This window comes from Chiloscyllium plagiosum, unplaced genomic scaffold, assembly GCF_037043375.1.
Source record: "Chiloscyllium plagiosum isolate Xiang-an unplaced genomic scaffold, Cpla_swu_hap1 HiC_scaffold_38, whole genome shotgun sequence".
In the NCBI taxonomy this organism is placed as follows: Eukaryota; Metazoa; Chordata; class Chondrichthyes; order Orectolobiformes; family Hemiscylliidae; genus Chiloscyllium; species Chiloscyllium plagiosum.
In genome coordinates, this window is record NW_028270176.1 from 12,183,524 (window position 1) to 12,200,478 (window position 16,955).

Sequence of the window (16,955 nt, forward strand, 5' to 3'; positions counted from 1 at the left end):
GGGGTGGCGGGGGGGTCGGGACTGGCAGTGTGTAGCACTGGGGGGAACGGGTCTGGCAGTGTGTAGCACTGGGCTGTGGCACTGGGGGGTTCGGGACTGACAGTGTGTGGCACTGGGGGGGGGGGGGGTCAGGTCTGGCTGTGTAGCACTGGCTGCGGCACTGGGGGGGACGGGTCTGGCAGTGTGTAGCACTGGGCGGATCGGGTCTGGCAGTGTAGCACTGGGCTGCGGCACTTGGCGGGGACGGGTCTGGCAGTGTGTAGCACTGGGCTGCGGCACGGGGGGACGGGTCTGGCATTGTGTAGCAGTGGGCTGCGGCACGGGGAGGGAAACGGGTCTGGCAGTGTGTAGCACTGGGCTGTGGCACTGGCGAGGACGGGTCTGGCATTGTGTAGCAGTGGGCTGCAGCACGGGGCGGAACGGGTCTGGCAGTGTGTAGCACTGGGCTGCGGCACTGGGGGGGGGGAAACGGGTCTGGCAGTGTAGCACTGGGTGGGGAAGGTTCTGGCAGTGTGTAGCACTGGGCGGGTCGGGTCTGGCAGTGTAGCACTGGGTGGGGAAGGTTCTGGCAGTGTGTAACACTGGGCTGTGGCACTGGGGGGAACGGGTCTGGTGGTGTGTAGCACGGGGTTGCGGCACTGGGCTGGTCGGGTCTGGCAGTGTGCAGCACTGGGCGGGTCGGGTCTGGCAGTATGTAGCACTGGGCTGCGGCACTGGGCGGGTCGGGTCTAGCAGTGTGTAGCACTGGGGGAGGGGCAGGTCTGGCGGTGTGTAAAACTGGGCTGTGGCACTGGTGGGAGTGGGTCTGGTGGTGTGTAACACTGGGCTATGGCACTGGGGGGGACGGGTCAGGCAGTGTGTAACACATTGGGCTGTGGCACTGGGAGGGGATAGGTCTGGCAGTGTAACACTGGGCTGTGGCACTGGGAGGGGATGGGTCTGGCAGTGTAGCACTGGGCTGCGGCACTGGAGAGATGGGTCTGGCAGTGTGTAGCATGGGGAGGGACGGGTCTGGCAGTGTGTAGCACTGGACTGTGGCACGGGGGGTTCGGGTCTGGCAGTGTGCAGCACTGGGCTGTGGCACTGGGGGGGGGGGGGTCGGGACTGGCAGTGTGTAGCACTGGAGGGGACGGGTCTGGCAGTGTGTAACATTGGGCTGCGGCACTGGCAGGGACGGGTCTGGCAGTGTGTAGCACTGGGCTGTGGCACTGGGGGGTTCGGGTCTGGCAGTGTGTAGCACTGGGCTGTGGCACTGGGGGTCGGGACTGGCAGTGTGTAGCACCAGGGGGGTCGGGTCTGGCAGTGTGTAGCACTAGGGGGGTCGGGTCTGGCATTGTGTAGCACTGGCTGTGGCACTGGGGGGGGGAACGGGTCTGGCAGTGTGTAGCACTGGGCTGCGGCACGGGGGGGACGGGTTTGGCTGTGTAACACTGGGCTGCGGCACTGGGAGGGACAGGTCTGGCAGTGTGTAGCACTGGGCTGCGGCACGGGGGGGACGGGTCTGGCATTATGTAGCACTGGGCTGCGGCACGGGGTGGGAACGGATCTGGCGGTGTAGCACTGGGTGGGGAAGGTTCTGGCAGTGTGTAACACTGGGCTGTGGCACTGGGGGGAACGGGTCTGGTGGTGTGTGGCACTGGGGGGGACCGGTCAGGCAGTGTGTAACACTGGGCTGCAGCACTGGGGCGGACCGGTCAGGCAGTGTGTAACACTGGGCTGTGGCACTGGGGGGGACCGGTCAGGCAGTGTGTAACACTGGGCTGTGGCACTGGGGGGGGGAACGGGTCTGGCGGTGTGTAACACTGGGCTGTGGCACTGGGGGGGACTGGTCAGGCAGTATGTAACACTGGGCTGTGGCACTGGGGGGGGAACGGGTCTGGCGGTGTGTAAAACTGGGCTGTGGCACTGGCAGAAGTGGGTCTGGTGGTGTGTAGCACTGGGCTGTGGCACTGCGGGGGACCGGTCAGGCAGTTTGTAACACTGGGCTGTGGCACTGGGGGGGACCGGTCAGGCAGTGTGTAGCACTGGGCTGTGGCGGTAGGGGGAACGGGTCTGGCGGTGTGTAAAACTGGGCTGTGCCACTGTCGGGGACGTGTCTGGCGGTGTGTAGCACTGGGCTGTGCCACTGTCGGGGACAGGTCTGGTAGTGTATAACACTGGGCTGTGGCACTGGGAGGGACAGGTCAGACGGTGTGTAACACACTGGGCTGTGGCACTGTCGGGGACGGGTCTGGCAGTGTGTAGCACTGGGCTGTGGCACGGGGGGGACGGGTCTGGCAGTGTGTAGCACTGGGCTGCGGGGTCTGGTAGTGTATAACACTGGGCTGTGGCACTGGGAGGGACAGGTCAGACGGTGTGTAACACTGGGCTGTGGCACTGGGGGAGAAGGGTCAGGCGGTGTGTAGCATGGGGTTGCGACACTGGGCTGTCGGGTCTGGCAGTGTGTAGCACTGGGCGGGTCGGGTCTGGCAGTATGTAGCACTGGGCTGCGGCACTGGGCGGGTCGGGTCTGGCAGTATGTAGCACTGGGCTGCGGCACTGGGCGGGTCGGGTCTGGCAGTGTGTAGCACTGGGGGAGGGGCAGGTCTGGCGGTGTGTAAAACTGGGCTGTGGCACTGGTGGGAGTGGGTCTGGTGGTGTGTAACACTGGGCTATGGCACTGGGGGGGGACGAGTCAGGCAGTGTGTAACACATTGGGCTGTGGCACTGGGGGGGACAGGTCTGGCGGTGTGTAAAACTGGGCTGTGGCACTGGGGGGGACGGGTCAGGCAGTGTGTAACACTGAGCTGTGGCACTGGGTGGGGATGGGTCTGGCAGTGTAGCACTGGTCTGCGGCACTGGAGAGATGGGTCTGGCAGTGTGTAGCATGGGGAGGGACGGGTCTGGCCGTGTGTAGCACTGGACTGTGGCACTGGGGGTGGGGGGGGGTCGGGACTGGCAGTGTGTAGCACTGGGGGGGACGGGTCTGGCAGTGTGTAACATTGGGCTGCGGCACTGGCAGGGACGGGTCTGACAGTGTGTAGCACTGGGCTGTGGCACTGGGGGGTTCGGGTCTGGCAGTGTGTAGCACTGGGCTGTGGCACTGGGGGGGGTTGGGACTGGCAGTGTGTAGCACTAGGGGGGTCGGGTCTGGCATTGTGTAGCACTGGGCTGTGGCACTGGGGGGGTCGGGACTGGCATTGTGTAGCACTGGGCTGCGGCACTAGGTGGGTCGGGTCTGGCAGTGTGTAGCACTGGGCTATGGCACTTGGCGGGGGCGGGTCTGGCAGTGTGTAACACTGGGCTGCGGTATGGGTTTGGCTGTGTAGCACTGGGCTGCGGCACTGGGAGGGACGGGTCTGGCAGTGTGTAGCACTGGGCTACGGCACTTGGCGGGGGCGGGTCTGGCAGTGTGTAGCACTGGGCTGCGGTACGGGTTTGGCTGTGTAGCACTGGGCTGCGGCACTGGGAGGGACGGGTCTGGCAGTGTGTAGCACTGGGCTGCGGCACGGGGGGATGGGTCTGGCAGTGTGTAGCACTGGGCTGCGGCACGGGCGGGACGGGTCTGGCATTATGTAGTACTGGGCTGTGGCACGGGGGGGGAACGGATCTGACAGTGTAGCACTGGGTGGGGAAGGTTCTGGCAGTGTGTAACACTGGGCTGTGGCACTGGGGGGAACGGGTCTGGTGGTGTGTGGCACTGGGGGGGACCGGTCAGGCAGTGTGTAACACTGGGCTGTGGCACTGGGGGGCACCGGTCAGGCAGTGTGTAACACTGGGCTGTGGCACTGGGGGGGACCGGTCAGGCAGTGTGTAACACTGGGCTGTGGCACTGGGGGGGGACCGGTCAGGCAGTGTGTAACACTGGGCTGTGGCGGTAGGGGGAACGGGTCTGGCGGTGTGTAAAACTGGGCTGTGCCACTGTCGGGGACGGGTCTGGCAGTGTGTAACACACTGGGCTGTGGCACTGTCGGGGACAGGTCTGGCAGTGTGTAACACACTGGGCTGTGGCACTGTCGGGGACGGGTCTGGCAGTGTGTAGCACTGGGCTGTGGCACTGGGAGGGACAGGTCAGACAGTGTGTAACACTGGGCTGTGGCACTGGGGGGGACGGGTCAGGCAGTGTGTGACACACTGGGCTATGGCACTGTCGGGGACGGGTCTGGCAGTGTGTAGCACTGGGCTGTGACACTGGGGGGACGGGTCAGGCAGTGTGTGACACACTGGGCTATGGCACTGTCGGGGACGGGTCAGGCAGTGTGTAGCACTGGGCTGCGGCACTGTCGGGGACGGCTGTGGCAGTGTGTAACACTGGGCTGTGGCACTTTCGGGGACGGGTCTGGCAGTGTGTAACACTGGGCTGTGGCACTTTCGGGGACGGGTCTGGTGGTGTGTAAAACTGGGCTGTGGCACTGGGAGTGACCGGTCTGGTGGTGTGTAACACTGTGCAGTGGCGCTAGGGGGAACGGGTTTGGCGTTGTGTAACACTGGGCTGTTGCACTGTCGGGGACGGGTCTGGCAGTGTGTAGCACTGGGCTGTTGCACTGTCGGGGACGGGTCTGGCAGTGTGTAGCACTGGGCTGTGGCACTGTCGGGGACGGGTCTGGCAGTGTGTAGCACTGGGCTGTGGCACTGTCGGGGACGGGTCTGGCAGTGTGTAGCACTGGGCTGTGGCACTGTCGGGGACGGGTCTGGCAGTGTGTAGCACTGGGCTGTGGCACTGTCGGGGACGGGTCTGGCAGTGTGTAACACTGGGCTGTGGCACTGTCGGGGACGGGTCTGGCAGTGTGTAGCACTGGGCTGTGGCACTGTCGGGGACGGGTCTGGCAGTGTGTAGCACTGGGCTGTGGCACTGTCGGGGACGGGTCTGGCAGTGTGTAGCACTGGGCTGTGGCACTGTCGGGGACGGGTCTGGCAGTGTGTAGCACCGGGCTGTGGCACTGTCGGAGACGGGTCTGGCAGTGTGTAGCACCGGGCTGTGGCACTGTCGGGGACGGGTCTGGCAGTGTGTAGCACTGGGCTGTGGCACTGTCGGGGACGGGTCTGGCAGTGTGTAGCACTGGGCTGTGGCACTGTCGGGGACGGGTCTGGCAGTGTGTAGCACTGGGCTGTGGCACTGTCGGGGACGGGTCTGGCAGTGTGTAGCACTGGGGGGGGCAGGTCTGGCGGTGTGTAAAACTGGGCTGTGGCACTGGGGGGGGAACGGGTCTGGCGGTGTGTAACACTGCAGTGGCGCTAGGGGGAACGGGTCTGGCAGTGTGTAGCACTGGGCTGTGGCACGGGGGTTCGGGTGTGGCAGTGTGTAGCACTGGGGGGACAGGTCTGGCAGTGTGTAGCACTGGCTGTGGCACTGGGGGGACGGGTCTGGCATTGTGTAGCACTGGGGGGGAAGACGGGTCTGGCAGTGTAGCATTAGGTGGGGAAGGGTCTGGCAGTGTGTAGCACTGGGCTGTGGCACTGTCGGGGACGGCTGTGGCAGTGAGTAGCACTGGGCTGTGGCACTGTCGGGGACGGGTCTGGCAGTGTGTAACACTGGGCTGTGGCACTGTCGGGGACGGGTCTGGCAGTGTGTAGCACTGGGCTGTGGCACTGTCGGGGACGGGTCTGGCAGTGTGTAGCACTGGCTGTGGCACTGGCAGGGACGGGTCTGGCAGTGTGTAGCACTGGGCTGTGGCACTGGGGGGTTCGGGTCTGGAAGTGTGTAGCACTGGTCTGTGGCATGGGTGGGGGGGGGGTCGGGTCTGGCAGTGTGTAGCACTGGCAGGGACGGGTCTGGCATTGTGTAGCACTGGGGGGGAAGACGGGTCTGGCAGTGTAGCATTAGGTGGGGAAGGGTCTGGCAGTGTAGCACTGGGTGGGGAAGGGTCTGGCAGTGTGTAGCACTGGGCTGTGGCACTGTCGGGGACGGCTGTGGCAGTGAGTAGCACTGGGCTGTGGCACTGTCGGGGCCGGGTCTGGCAGTGAGTAGCACTGGGCTGTGGCACTGTCGGGGCCGGGTCTGGCAGTGTGTAAAACTGGGCTGTGGCACTGTCGGGGACGGGTCTGGTGGTGTGTAAAACTGGGCTGTGGCACTGTGAGTGACCGGTCTGGTGGTGTGTAACACTGTGCAGTGGCGCTAGGGGGAACGGGTTTGGCGTTGTGTAGCACTGGGCTGTGGCACTGTCGGGGACGGGTCTGGCAGTGTGTAGCACTGGGCTGTGGCACTGTCGGGGACGGGTCTGGCAGTGTGTAGCACTGGGCTGTGGCACTGTCGGGAACGGGTCTGGCAGTGTGTAGCACTGGGGGGGGGGCAGGTCTGGCGGTGTGTAAAACTGGGCTGTGGCACTGGGGGGGGAATGGGTCTGGCGGTGTGTAACACTGCAGTGGCGCTAGGGGGAACGGGTCTGGCAGTGTGTAGCACTGGGCTGTGGCACGGGGGTTCGGGTGTGGCAGTGTGTAGCACTGGGGGGACAGGTCTGGCAGTGTGTAGCACTGGCTGTGGCACTGGGGGGACGGGTCTGGCAGTGTGTAGCACTGGCTGTGGCACTGGCAGGGATGGGTCTGGCAGTGTGTAGCACTGGGCTGTGGCACTGGGGGGTTCGGGTCTGGAAGTGTGTAGCACTGGTCTGTGGCATGGGTGGGGGGGGGGGTCGTGTCTGGCAGTGTGTAGCACTGGCAGGGACGGGTCTGGCATTGTGTAGCACTGGGGGGGAAGACGGATCTGGCAGTGTAGCATTAGGTGGGGAAGGGTCTGGCAGTGTAGCACTGGGTGGGGAAGGGTCTGGCAGTGTGTAGCACTGGGCTGTGGCACTGTCGGGGACAGCTGTGGCAGTGAGTAGCACTGGGCTGTGGCACTGTCGGGGCCGGGTCTGGCAGTGTGTAAAACTGGGCTGTGGCACTGTCGGGGACGGGTCTGGTGGTGTGTAAAACTGGGCTGTGGCACTGGGAGTGACCGGTCTGGTGGTGTGTAACACTGTGCAGTGGCGCTAGGGGGAACGGGTTTGGCGTTGTGTAGCACTGGGCTGTGGCACTGTCGGGGACGGGTCTGGCAGTGTGTAGCACTGGGCTGTGGCACTGTCGGGGACGGGTCTGGCAGTGTGTAGCACTGGGCTGTGGCACTGTCGGGAACGGGTCTGGCAGTGTGTAGCACTGGGGGGGGGGCAGGTCTGGCGGTGTGTAAAACTGGGCTGTGGCACTGGGGGGGGAACGGGTCTGGCGGTGTGTAACACTGCAGTGGCGCTAGGGGGAACGGGTCTGGCAGTGTGTAGCACTGGGCTGTGGCACGGGGGGGTTCGGGTCTGGACGTGTGTAGCACTGGTCTGTGGCATGGGTGGGGGGGGGGTCGGGTCTGGCAGTGTGTAGCACTGGCAGGGATGGGTCTGGCAGTGTGTAGCACTGGCTGCGGCACTGGGGGGGACGGGTCTGGCATTGTGTAGCACTGGGGGGGAAGACGGGTCTGGCAGTGTAGCACTAGGTGGGGAAGGGTCTGGCAGTGTAGCACTAGGTGGGGAAGGGTCTGGCAGTGTAGCACTAGGTGGGGAAGGGTCTGGCAGTGTAGCACTGGGTGGGGAAGGGTCTGGCAGTGTAGCACTGGGTGGGGAAGGGTCTGGCAGTGTGTAACACTGGGCTGTGGCACTGGGGGGGGGGGTCAGGCAATGTGTAGCACTGGGCTGTGGCGCTAGGGGGAACGGGTCTGGCGGTGTGTAACACTGGGCTGTGGCACTGGGGGGGACGGGTCTGGCGGTGTGTGGCACTGGGCTTTGGCACTGGGGGGGACGGGTCTGGCAGTGTGTAGCACTGGGCTGTGGCGCTAGGGGGAACGGGTCTGGCGGTGTGTGGCACTGGGCTTTGGCACTGGGGGGGACGGGTCAGGCAATGTGTAGCACTGGGCTGCGGCACGGGGGGACGTCTCAGGCAGTGTGTAGCACTGGGCTGTGGCACTGTCGGGGACGGGTCTGGCAGTGTGTAACACACTGGGCTATGGCACTGTCGGGGACGTGTCTGGCAGTGTGTAGCACTGGGCTGTGGCACTGTCGGGGACGGTTCTGGCAGTGTGTAACACTGGGCTGTGGCACTGTCGGGGACGGGTCTGGCAGTGTGTAACACTGGGCTGTGGCACTGTCAGGGACGGGTCTGGCAGTGTGTAGCACTGGGCTGTGGCACTGTCGGGGACGGGTCTGGCAGTGTGTAACACTGGGCTGTGGCACTGTCAGGGACGGGTCTGGCAGTGTGTAGCACTGGGCTGTGGCACTGTCGGGGACGGCTGTGGCAGTGTGTAGCACTGGGCTGTGGCACTGTCGGGGACAGGTCTGGCAGTGTGTAGCACTGGGCTGTGGCACTGCCGGGGATGGGTCTGGCAGTGTGTAGCATTGGAGGGGGGGCAGGTCTGGCGGTGTGTAAAACTGGGTTGTGGCACTGGGGGGGAACACGTCTGGCGGTGTGTAGCACTGGGCTGCGGCACGGGGGGACGTCTCAGGCAGTGTGTAGCACTGGGCTGCTGCCCTGGCGGGGACGGGTCTGGCAGTGTGTAACACACTGGGCTATGGCACTGTCGGGGACGGGTCTGGCAGTGTGTAGCACTGGGCTGTGGCACTGTCGGGGACGGGTCTGGCAGTGTGTAACACACTGGGCTATGGCACTGTCGGGGACGGGTCTGGCAGTGTGTAACACACTGGGCTATGGCACTGTCGGGGACGGTTCTGGCAGTGTGTAACACTGGGCTGTGGCACTGTCGGGGACGGTTCTGGCAGTGTGTAACACTGGGCTGTGGCACTGTCGGGGACGGGTCTGGCAGTGTGTAGCACTGGGCTGTGGCACTGTCGGGGACGGGTCTGGCAGTGTGTAGCACTGGGCTGTGGCACTGTCGGGGACGGGTCTGGCAGTGTGTAGCACTGGGCTGTGGCACTGTCGGGGACAGCTGTGGCAGTGTGTAGCACTGGGCTGTGGCACTGTCGGGGACAGGTCTGGCAGTGTGTAGCACTGGGCTGTGGCACTGCCGGGGATGGGTCTGGCAGTGTGTAGCACTGGGCTGTGGCACTGTCGGGGACGGGTCTGGCAGTGTGTAGCACTGGGCTGTGGCACTGTCGGGGACGGGTCTGGCAATGTGTAGCACTGGGCTGTGGCACTGCCGGGGATGGGTCTGGCAGTGTGTAGCATTGGGGGGGGGGCAGGTCTGGCGGTGTGTAAAACTGGGTTGTGGCGCTGCCGGGGATGGGTCTGGCAGTGTGTAGCATTGGGGGGGGGGCAGGTCTGGCGGTGTGTAAAACTGGGTTGTGGCACTGGGGGGGGAACGGGTCTGGCGGTGTGTAGCACTGGGCTGTGGCACGGGGGTTCGGGTCTGGCAGTGTGTAGCACTGGGGGGACAGGTCTGGCAGTGTGTAGCACTGGCTGTGGCACTGGGGGACGACGGCTCTGGCAGTGTGTAGCACTGGGGGGGGGGCGGGTCTGGCAGTGTGTAGCACTGGGTGGGGGGGACGGGTCTGGCAGTGTGTAGCACTGGGCTGTGGCACTGGGGGGTTCGGGTCTGGAAGTGTGTAACACTGGGCTGTGGCACGGGGTGGTGGGGGGGGTGGGGGGGTCGGGTCTGGCAGTGTGTAGCACTGGCATGGACGGGTCTGGCAGTGTGTAGCACTGGCTGCGGCATTGGGGGGGAACGGGTCTGGCAGTGTGTAGCACTGGGCTGCGGCACTGGGCGGGTCGCGTCTGGCAGTGTGTAGCACTGGGCTGCAGCACGGTCGGGGACGGATCTGACGGTGTGTAACACTGGGCTGTGGCATTGCGGGGGACGGGTCTGGCGGTGTGTAACACTGGGCTGTGGCACTGGGGGGCATGGGTCAGGCAGTGTGTAGTACTGGGGGGGAAAGGTCTGGCTGTGTGTAGCACTGCGCTGCGGCACTGGGCGGGTCGGGTCTGGCAGTGTGTAGTACCTGGCGAGGGATGGGTCTGGCAGTGTGTAACACTGGAGGGGGTGGCAGGTCTGGCAGTGTGTAACACTGGACTGTGGCGCGAGGGGGAACAGGTCTGGCGGTGTGTAAAGCTGGGCTGTGGCACTGGCGGGAGTGGGTCTGGCAGTGTGTAACACACTGGGCTGTGGCACTGTCGGGGACGCGTCTGGCAGTGTATAACACGGCTGTGGCACTGACTGGGACGGTTCTGGCCGTGTGTAGCACTGGGCTGTGGCACTGTCGGGGACGGGTCTGGCAGTGTGTAGCACTGGGCTGCGGCACGGGGGGGCGGGTCTGGTAGTGTATAACACTGGGCTGTGGCACTGGGGGAGAAGGGTCAGGCGGTGTGTAGCACTGGGCTGCGGCACTGGACGGGTCGGGTCTGGCAGTGTGTAGCACTGGGCTGCGGCACTGGGCGGGTCAGGTCTGGCAGTGTGTAGCACTGGGGGAGGGGCAGGTCTGGCGGTGTGTAAAACTGGGCTGTGGCACTGGTGGGAGTGGGTCTGGTGGTGTGTAACACTGGGCTATGGCACTGGGGGGGGACGGGTCAGGCAGTGTGTAACACATTGGGCTGTGGCACTGTCGGGAGTGGGTCAGGCAGTGCGTAACACTGGGCTGTGGCACTGGGGGGGACGAGCCTGGCGGTGTGTAGCACTGGGCTGTGGCACTGGGGGGAACGCTTCAGGCAGTGTGTAACACTGGGCTGTGGCACTGGGGGGGATGGGTCAGGCAGTGTGTGACACACTGGGCTGTGGCACTGTCGGGGACGGGTCTGGCGGTGTATAACACTGGGCTGTGGCACTGGCGGGAGTGGGTCTAGCAGTGTGTAGCACTGGGTTGTGGCACTGGGGGTGACAGGTCTGGCGGTGTGTAACACTGGCCTGTGGCACTGGGGGGGTGACGGGTCAGGCAGTGTGTAGCATTGGGCTGTGGCGCTAGGGGGAACGGGTCTGGCGGTGTGTAGCACTGGGCTGTGGCACTGGGGGGGTTCGGGTCTGGCAGTGTGTAGCACTGGCATGGACGGGTCTGGCAGTGTGTAGCACTGGCTGCGGCACTTGGGGGGACGGGTCTGGTAGTGTGTAGCACTGGGCTGCGGCACTGGGGGGGAAGACAGGTCTGGCAGTGTAGCACTGGGTGGGGAAGGGTCTGGCAGTGTGTAGCACTGGGCTGTGGCACTGTCGGGGACGGCTGTGGCAGTGAGTAGCACTGGGCTGTGGCACTGTCGGGGACGGGTCTGGCAGTGTGTAACACTGGGCTGTGGCACTGTCGGGGACGGGTCTGGCAGTGTGTAGCACTGGGCTGTGGCACTGTCGGGGACGGGTCTGGTGGTGTGTAAAACTGGGCTGTGGCACTGGGAGTGACCGGTCTGGTGGTGTGTAACACTGTGCAGTGGCGCTAGGGGGAACGGGTCTGGCGGTGTGTAACACTGGGCTGTGGCACTGGGGGGGACGAGCCTGGCGGTGTGTAGCACTGGGCTGTGGCACTGGGGGGGACGAGCCTGGCGGTGTGTAGCACTGGGCTGTGGCACTGGGGGGAACGCTTCAGGCAGTGTGTAACACTGGGCTGTGGCACTGGGGGGGATGGGTCAGGCAGTGTGTGACACACTGGGCTGTGGCACTGTCGGGGACGGGTCTGGCGGTGTATAACACTGGGCTGTGGCACTGGCGGGAGTGGGTCTAGCAGTGTGTAGCACTGGGTTGTGGCACTGGGGGTGACAGGTCTGGCGGTGTGTAACACTGGCCTGTGGCACTGGGGGGGTGACGGGTCAGGCAGTGTGTAGCATTGGGCTGTGGCGCTAGGGGGAACGGGTCTGGCGGTGTGTAGCACTGGGCTGTGGCACTGGGGGGGTTCGGGTCTGGCAGTGTGTAGCACTGGGCTGCGGCACTGGGGGGGAAGACAGGTCTGGCAGTGTAGCACTGGGTGGGGAAGGGTCTGGCAGTGTGTAGCACTGGGTGGGGAAGGGTCTGGCAGTGTGTAGCACTGGGTGGGGAAAGGTCTGGCAGTGTGTAGCACTGGGCGGGTCACGTCTGGCAGTGTGTAACACTGGGCTGCGGCACGGTCGGGGACGGATCTGGCGGTGTGTAACACTGGGCTGTGGCACTGGGGGGCATGGGTCAGGCAGTGTGTAGTACTGGGGGGGGACAGGTCTGGCTGTGTGTAGCACTGCGCTGCGGCACTGGGCGGGGCGGGTCTGGCAGTGTGTAGTACCTGGCGAGGGATGGGTCTGGCAGTGTGTAACACTGGGGGGGTGGCAGGTCTGGCAGTGTGTAACACTGGACTGTGGCGCGAGGGGGAACAGGTCTGGCGGTGTGTAAAGCTGGGCTGTGGCACTGGCGGGGGTGGGTCTGGCAGTGTGTAACACACTGGGCTGTGGCACTGTCGGGGACACGTCTGGCAGTGTATAACACAGCAGTGGCACTGTCGGGGACGGGTCTGGCCGTGTGTAGCACTGGGCTGCGGCACTGTCGGGGATGGGTCTGGTAGTGTGTAGCACTGGGCTGTGGCACGGGGGGGTGGCGGGTCTGGCAGTGTGTAACACTGGGATGTGGCGCTTGGGGGACGGGTCTGGCAGTGTGTAGCACTGGGCTGTGGCACTGGGTGGTTCGGGTCTGGCAGTGTGTAGCACTGGGCTGTGGCACTGGGGGGACGGGTCTGGTGGTGTGTAACACTGGGCTGTGGCACTGGGGGGACGGGTCTGGTGGTGTGTAACACTGGGCTGGCACTGGGGGGATGGGTCTGGTGGTGTGTAACACTGGGCTGTGGCACTGGGGATACGGGTCTGGCAGTGTGTAGCACTGGGCTGCGGCACTGCCGAGGACGGGTCAGGCGGTGTGTAACACTGGGTGGGTCGGGTCTGGTAGTGTGTAACACTGGGCTGTGGCACTGCGGAGGACGGGTCAGGCAGTGTGTAGCACTGGGCTGTGGCACGGGGGGGGGGAGACGGGTCTGGCGGTGTGTAACACTGGGTGGATCGGGTCTGGTCGTGTGTAACACTGGGCTGTGGCACTACGGGGTCGGGTCAGGCAGTGTGTCGCACTGGGCTGTGGCACAGGGGGGGACGGGTCTGGCAGTGTGTAGCACTGGGCTGTGGCACTGTCTGGGATGGGTCAGACGATGTGTAGCACTGGGCTGTGGCACTGGGGGGGATCGGGTCTGGCGGTGTGTAACACTGGGCTGTGGCACTGGGGTCGGGTCTGGTAGTGTGTAACACTGGGATGTGGTCATTGGGGGACGGGTCTGGCAGTATGTAACACTGGGTGGGCCGGGTCTGGTAGTGTGCAACTCGGCTGTGGCACTGGCGGGGGTGGGTCTGGCAGTGTGTAACACACTGGGCTGTGGCACTGTCGGGGACGGGTCTGGCAGTGTGTAACACTGGGCGGGGCGGGTCTGGCAGTGTGTAACACTGGGCTGTGGCACTATCGGGGACGGGTCTGGCGGTGTGTAACACTGGGCTGTGGCAGTGTCGGGGATGGGTCAGGCAGTGTGTAGCACTGGGCTGCGGCACTGGGGGGGGACGGGTCTGGTGGTGTGTAACACTGGGCTGTGGCCCTGGTTGGGGTGTACCCCTGGGCTGTGGGCCTGGCGCTGGGCTGTGGGCCTGTTCGGGGCGTGACCCTGGGCTGTGGGCCTGGCCGGGGCTGGTCTGACAGTATTACTTGGCCTGGTTGAGAGTTTGGATGTTAATAATGTTCAGTGCTGACTGTGGGTGTGTGCGTGCGTGTGTTCAGGCTGCTGCACAGCACAGTATAAAGGCAGGCAGGTCATTCACACTGTCTCTCTCCTTCTCTGCTGTTGTTGCCCCACAGATCTTCACCCGAACTGAGGAAGCTGTGTCCCACCAGCAGCAGCATGCCAAAGAGTATCTGGGCAGTGCCGACTACTTGGAGTTTGCCGTTCATAACTGTGAGAGCTTGCACCAGATGCTGATCGGTGAACAGTTCCAACAGTGTTCGGAGTGTGGCCAGCTCCTCAGCACCATGGAGCAGTTCCTGCAACACCAGGGACTCCACACCAAAGCTGCTCCCACCGAGCATACTGAAGATCCCGAAGCTGTGAGCGAAGGAGAGCGCGCCGGGCTGGACAGCGTGGCACGGTACATGTGTGGGGATTGCAGTGCTGACTTCCCGAGCCCCCATCTGCTGCTAGCACATCAGACCACCCACGGCAAGGAGTGCCCCATGCACGGCCTGGCACAGGACACTGGATCCTCAGACTGCTGCCAGGGCTGGCTGGAAGGCTCAGGATCTGGGCCTGAGCAGCCGGCTTCCTCGCCCAGAGCCCAGGAAGGGGCCTGGGAGCTGGGCACAGGCGACAGTACCAACCACTGCCCACGTAGTGCCAGCCCAGCTCCCCAGAGCCTGAATATAAACCACAACGCCCAGGGCACAGCAGATCTGCCAGGCACCCTCGGAGGGGTGGGGACCTCCGGGTTGGTACAGGGAGTTGTGGGGAGCGCAGCAATGGAAATAGTGGCTGTGGCGAACTCTGAATTGGCATCAGGGGCAGTGGGGGGCATGGGACTGGTACAGGGGACTATGTGTGGGACTGATGTGGTACCGGGGGCTGTGGAGGGACCAGGATTGGTGTCAGGCGGTGTGGGTGTCTCTGGTGCGGTGCCGGGAGAGGTGAGGGATCATTGCTACCAAAATGCGACCACCCTGGCAGCTCGCGAAGAGGCACAGACTGCCTACAATGAGCCATATTCTCAGCTACTGGAGGCCCCTCGGCTGCCGACTGTCTCTGAGGTGCAGGCCCAGCCTCCTGGTGAAGCCGTGGGCACTCCCACTGCCGCTCCCAGCAAGGTCCAGCCGCTGGACTGCGCCGAGTGTGGCAAGGTGTTCACCACTGCGCGCCGGCTCCTGCAGCACCAGAAGACCCACCTGAGCCGTGCTCACGACTGCCCGGACTGCAAGCGGAGCTTCAAGAAGGCGTCGTCGCTGGAGCAGCACCTCCGTAGCCATAAGGGTGAGGTGCTGTACCTGTGCACCGACTGCGGCAAGGGCTTCAGCACCGAGGCTGCGCTGGTACAGCACCGGCGGCTGCATACTGATGACCCACTGCACCGCTGCGGCGAGTGTGGCAAGGCCTTCAACAACATGACCAAGTTCCTCTATCACCGGCGCACTCACACCACCACTGCTGCAGCTCCCGGGAAAACCGCCAGTGGCCCGGCCAAGAAGGAGGGCGAGAGGAAGGAGCCGGTAGCTGCCAGTGGCCCGGAGCCGACTGACCTGGCACAGGAGGAGCCCGGAGCCACGTCTGCAGCCCCCGGGGCGCGTCCCAGCACCGTGTTGGTCTATGAGTGCGGCCTGTGCGGCAAGGAGTTTGGCAAGCAGTCTCAGCTCCTGCGGCACCGGCGCCTGCACAACTGTGAGCGGCGGCACAAGTGCCAGGTCTGCGGCAAGGCATTCCGCAAGCCAGTGCACGTCAAGAATCACATGCGCACCCACACGGGCGAGCGGCCTTTCCAATGCGCTGAGTGTGGCAAGACCTTTACCACACTGGCCAACCTGATGCGGCACCACCAGACCCACACCGGTGAGCGGCCCTACAAGTGCGAGTTCTGCGGCAGGGCCTTTGCCCAGTCGTCCAACCTCCAGCAGCACCGTCGCATCCACACTGGCGACCTGCCTTTCAAGTGCCCCGACTGCCCCAAGGCCTTTGCCCGTGCCTCCAAGCTCCTGCTGCACCGGTACTGCCACACCGGCGAGCTCCCCTACACCTGCTCGGACTGTGGCAAAGGCTTCACCCGGCAGCGGCGGCTGGAGCTGCACCGGCTGCTGCACACCGGTGAGGTGCCCCACCGGTGCCCAGACTGCGGCCGTCAGTTTGCCGACGGCTCCAAGCTGGAGGAGCACCGTTGCTCGGGCCGCTGCGCCGACTCCCACGACTGCAAGAGCTGTGGCAAGCGGTACCACTCGCTGGGCAGCCTGCAACTCCATGAGCGGAGCCACACCGGAGAGCGGCCCTATGGCTGCCGCCAGTGCGGCAAGAGCTTCACCAGTGCCGGCAGCCTGTCCCTCCATGAGCGGCGGCACACCGGCGAGCGGCCCCACCCCTGCCACGAGTGTGGCAAGCGCTTTGGCTCCTCGTCCAGCCTCCTGCTGCACCGCCGTATCCATACCGGCGAGCGGCCCTTCAAGTGCGGCGACTGCGGCAAGGCCTTCAAGCAGTCCAACCACCTACGGGAGCACCGGCGCACCCACACCGGCGAGCGGCCCTACAAGTGCGAGATCTGCGGCAAGGGCTTTGTGCAGTCCATGCACCTGCTGGACCACCGTCGGATCCACACTGGCGAGCGGCCGCACCCCTGCGGCAAGTGCGGCAAGAGTTTCAAGACCCCTTCAAACCTACGCAGTCACCGCCGCACCCACACCGAGCCCCACATTGTCTGCACTGAGTACGGTGAGGCCTTCGCCATCATCGAGTCCAGCGAGGCCATCCCCACCACCATCGTGGAGACCATTGAGATTTACCAGGCCACCCTGGACGACAGCATCCAGGTGGATGGCTTTGTATGAAAGGCAGTTTGCCGTCACTCCGTGGCCTCTGCTGTTACCAGGACCCTGAGCACCGAACAGAAACACTGAATGTATGCGCAGTGCCTGCAAGGCAGGCAGGGTGGCTCCCTTCACCATTGTACATTTCCCCAAGGTTTACCAGGCAACGTGATTTTGAAGAGTTTATTTTCTTTCCTCCCCTCCTGCTGTTTATTCGTCCGAGACTCGCTCCCGGGCGGTGATGGTGACTGGGATCCAGTTTAATTTTCCTGTTGTGTGTGAAATACAGAAGTTGTTCCTCAAACCCGCCTCTTGGTCTTTTCATTTCACGGCGTGTTTCCCAGAGCTCGTCTCCTCCCCAACCCCCTCCCGTCCCCAAACAACCAACCTGTCTGTTGTCGTCTACTCGACACGTGACACACCTTAACTCAAAGGTGAGGGAGAAGGTGATAGGTCATGTGAGGAGTGATGGACAGGTCCAGAGGGTGGTGCCAAGTTGGAGGCTTGGGACTGGGATAATGCGGGGGGAGGGGAAATGAGGAAGCTGTTGAAA

The 16,955-nt window shown here is 64.2% G+C and overlaps 1 protein-coding gene across 3 annotated transcripts in view; it reads left to right on the plus strand.

Moving 5' to 3' along the window:
- Nucleotides 1-16,706, plus strand: part of LOC122541518 (uncharacterized) — a 101,267-nt gene extending 84,561 nt beyond the window's left edge. For all 3 annotated transcript variants that reach the window (XM_087980984.1, XM_087980983.1, XM_087980985.1), the window contains exon 3: nucleotides 13,709-16,706. In XM_087980984.1, the coding sequence (XP_087837110.1) occupies nucleotides 13,709-16,423 (2,715 nt within the window). In that variant the 3' untranslated portion in view covers nucleotides 16,424-16,706. The remainder of the gene's footprint in view (nucleotides 1-13,708) is intronic.
- The last annotated feature ends 249 nt before the right edge of the window (nucleotides 16,707-16,955 follow it).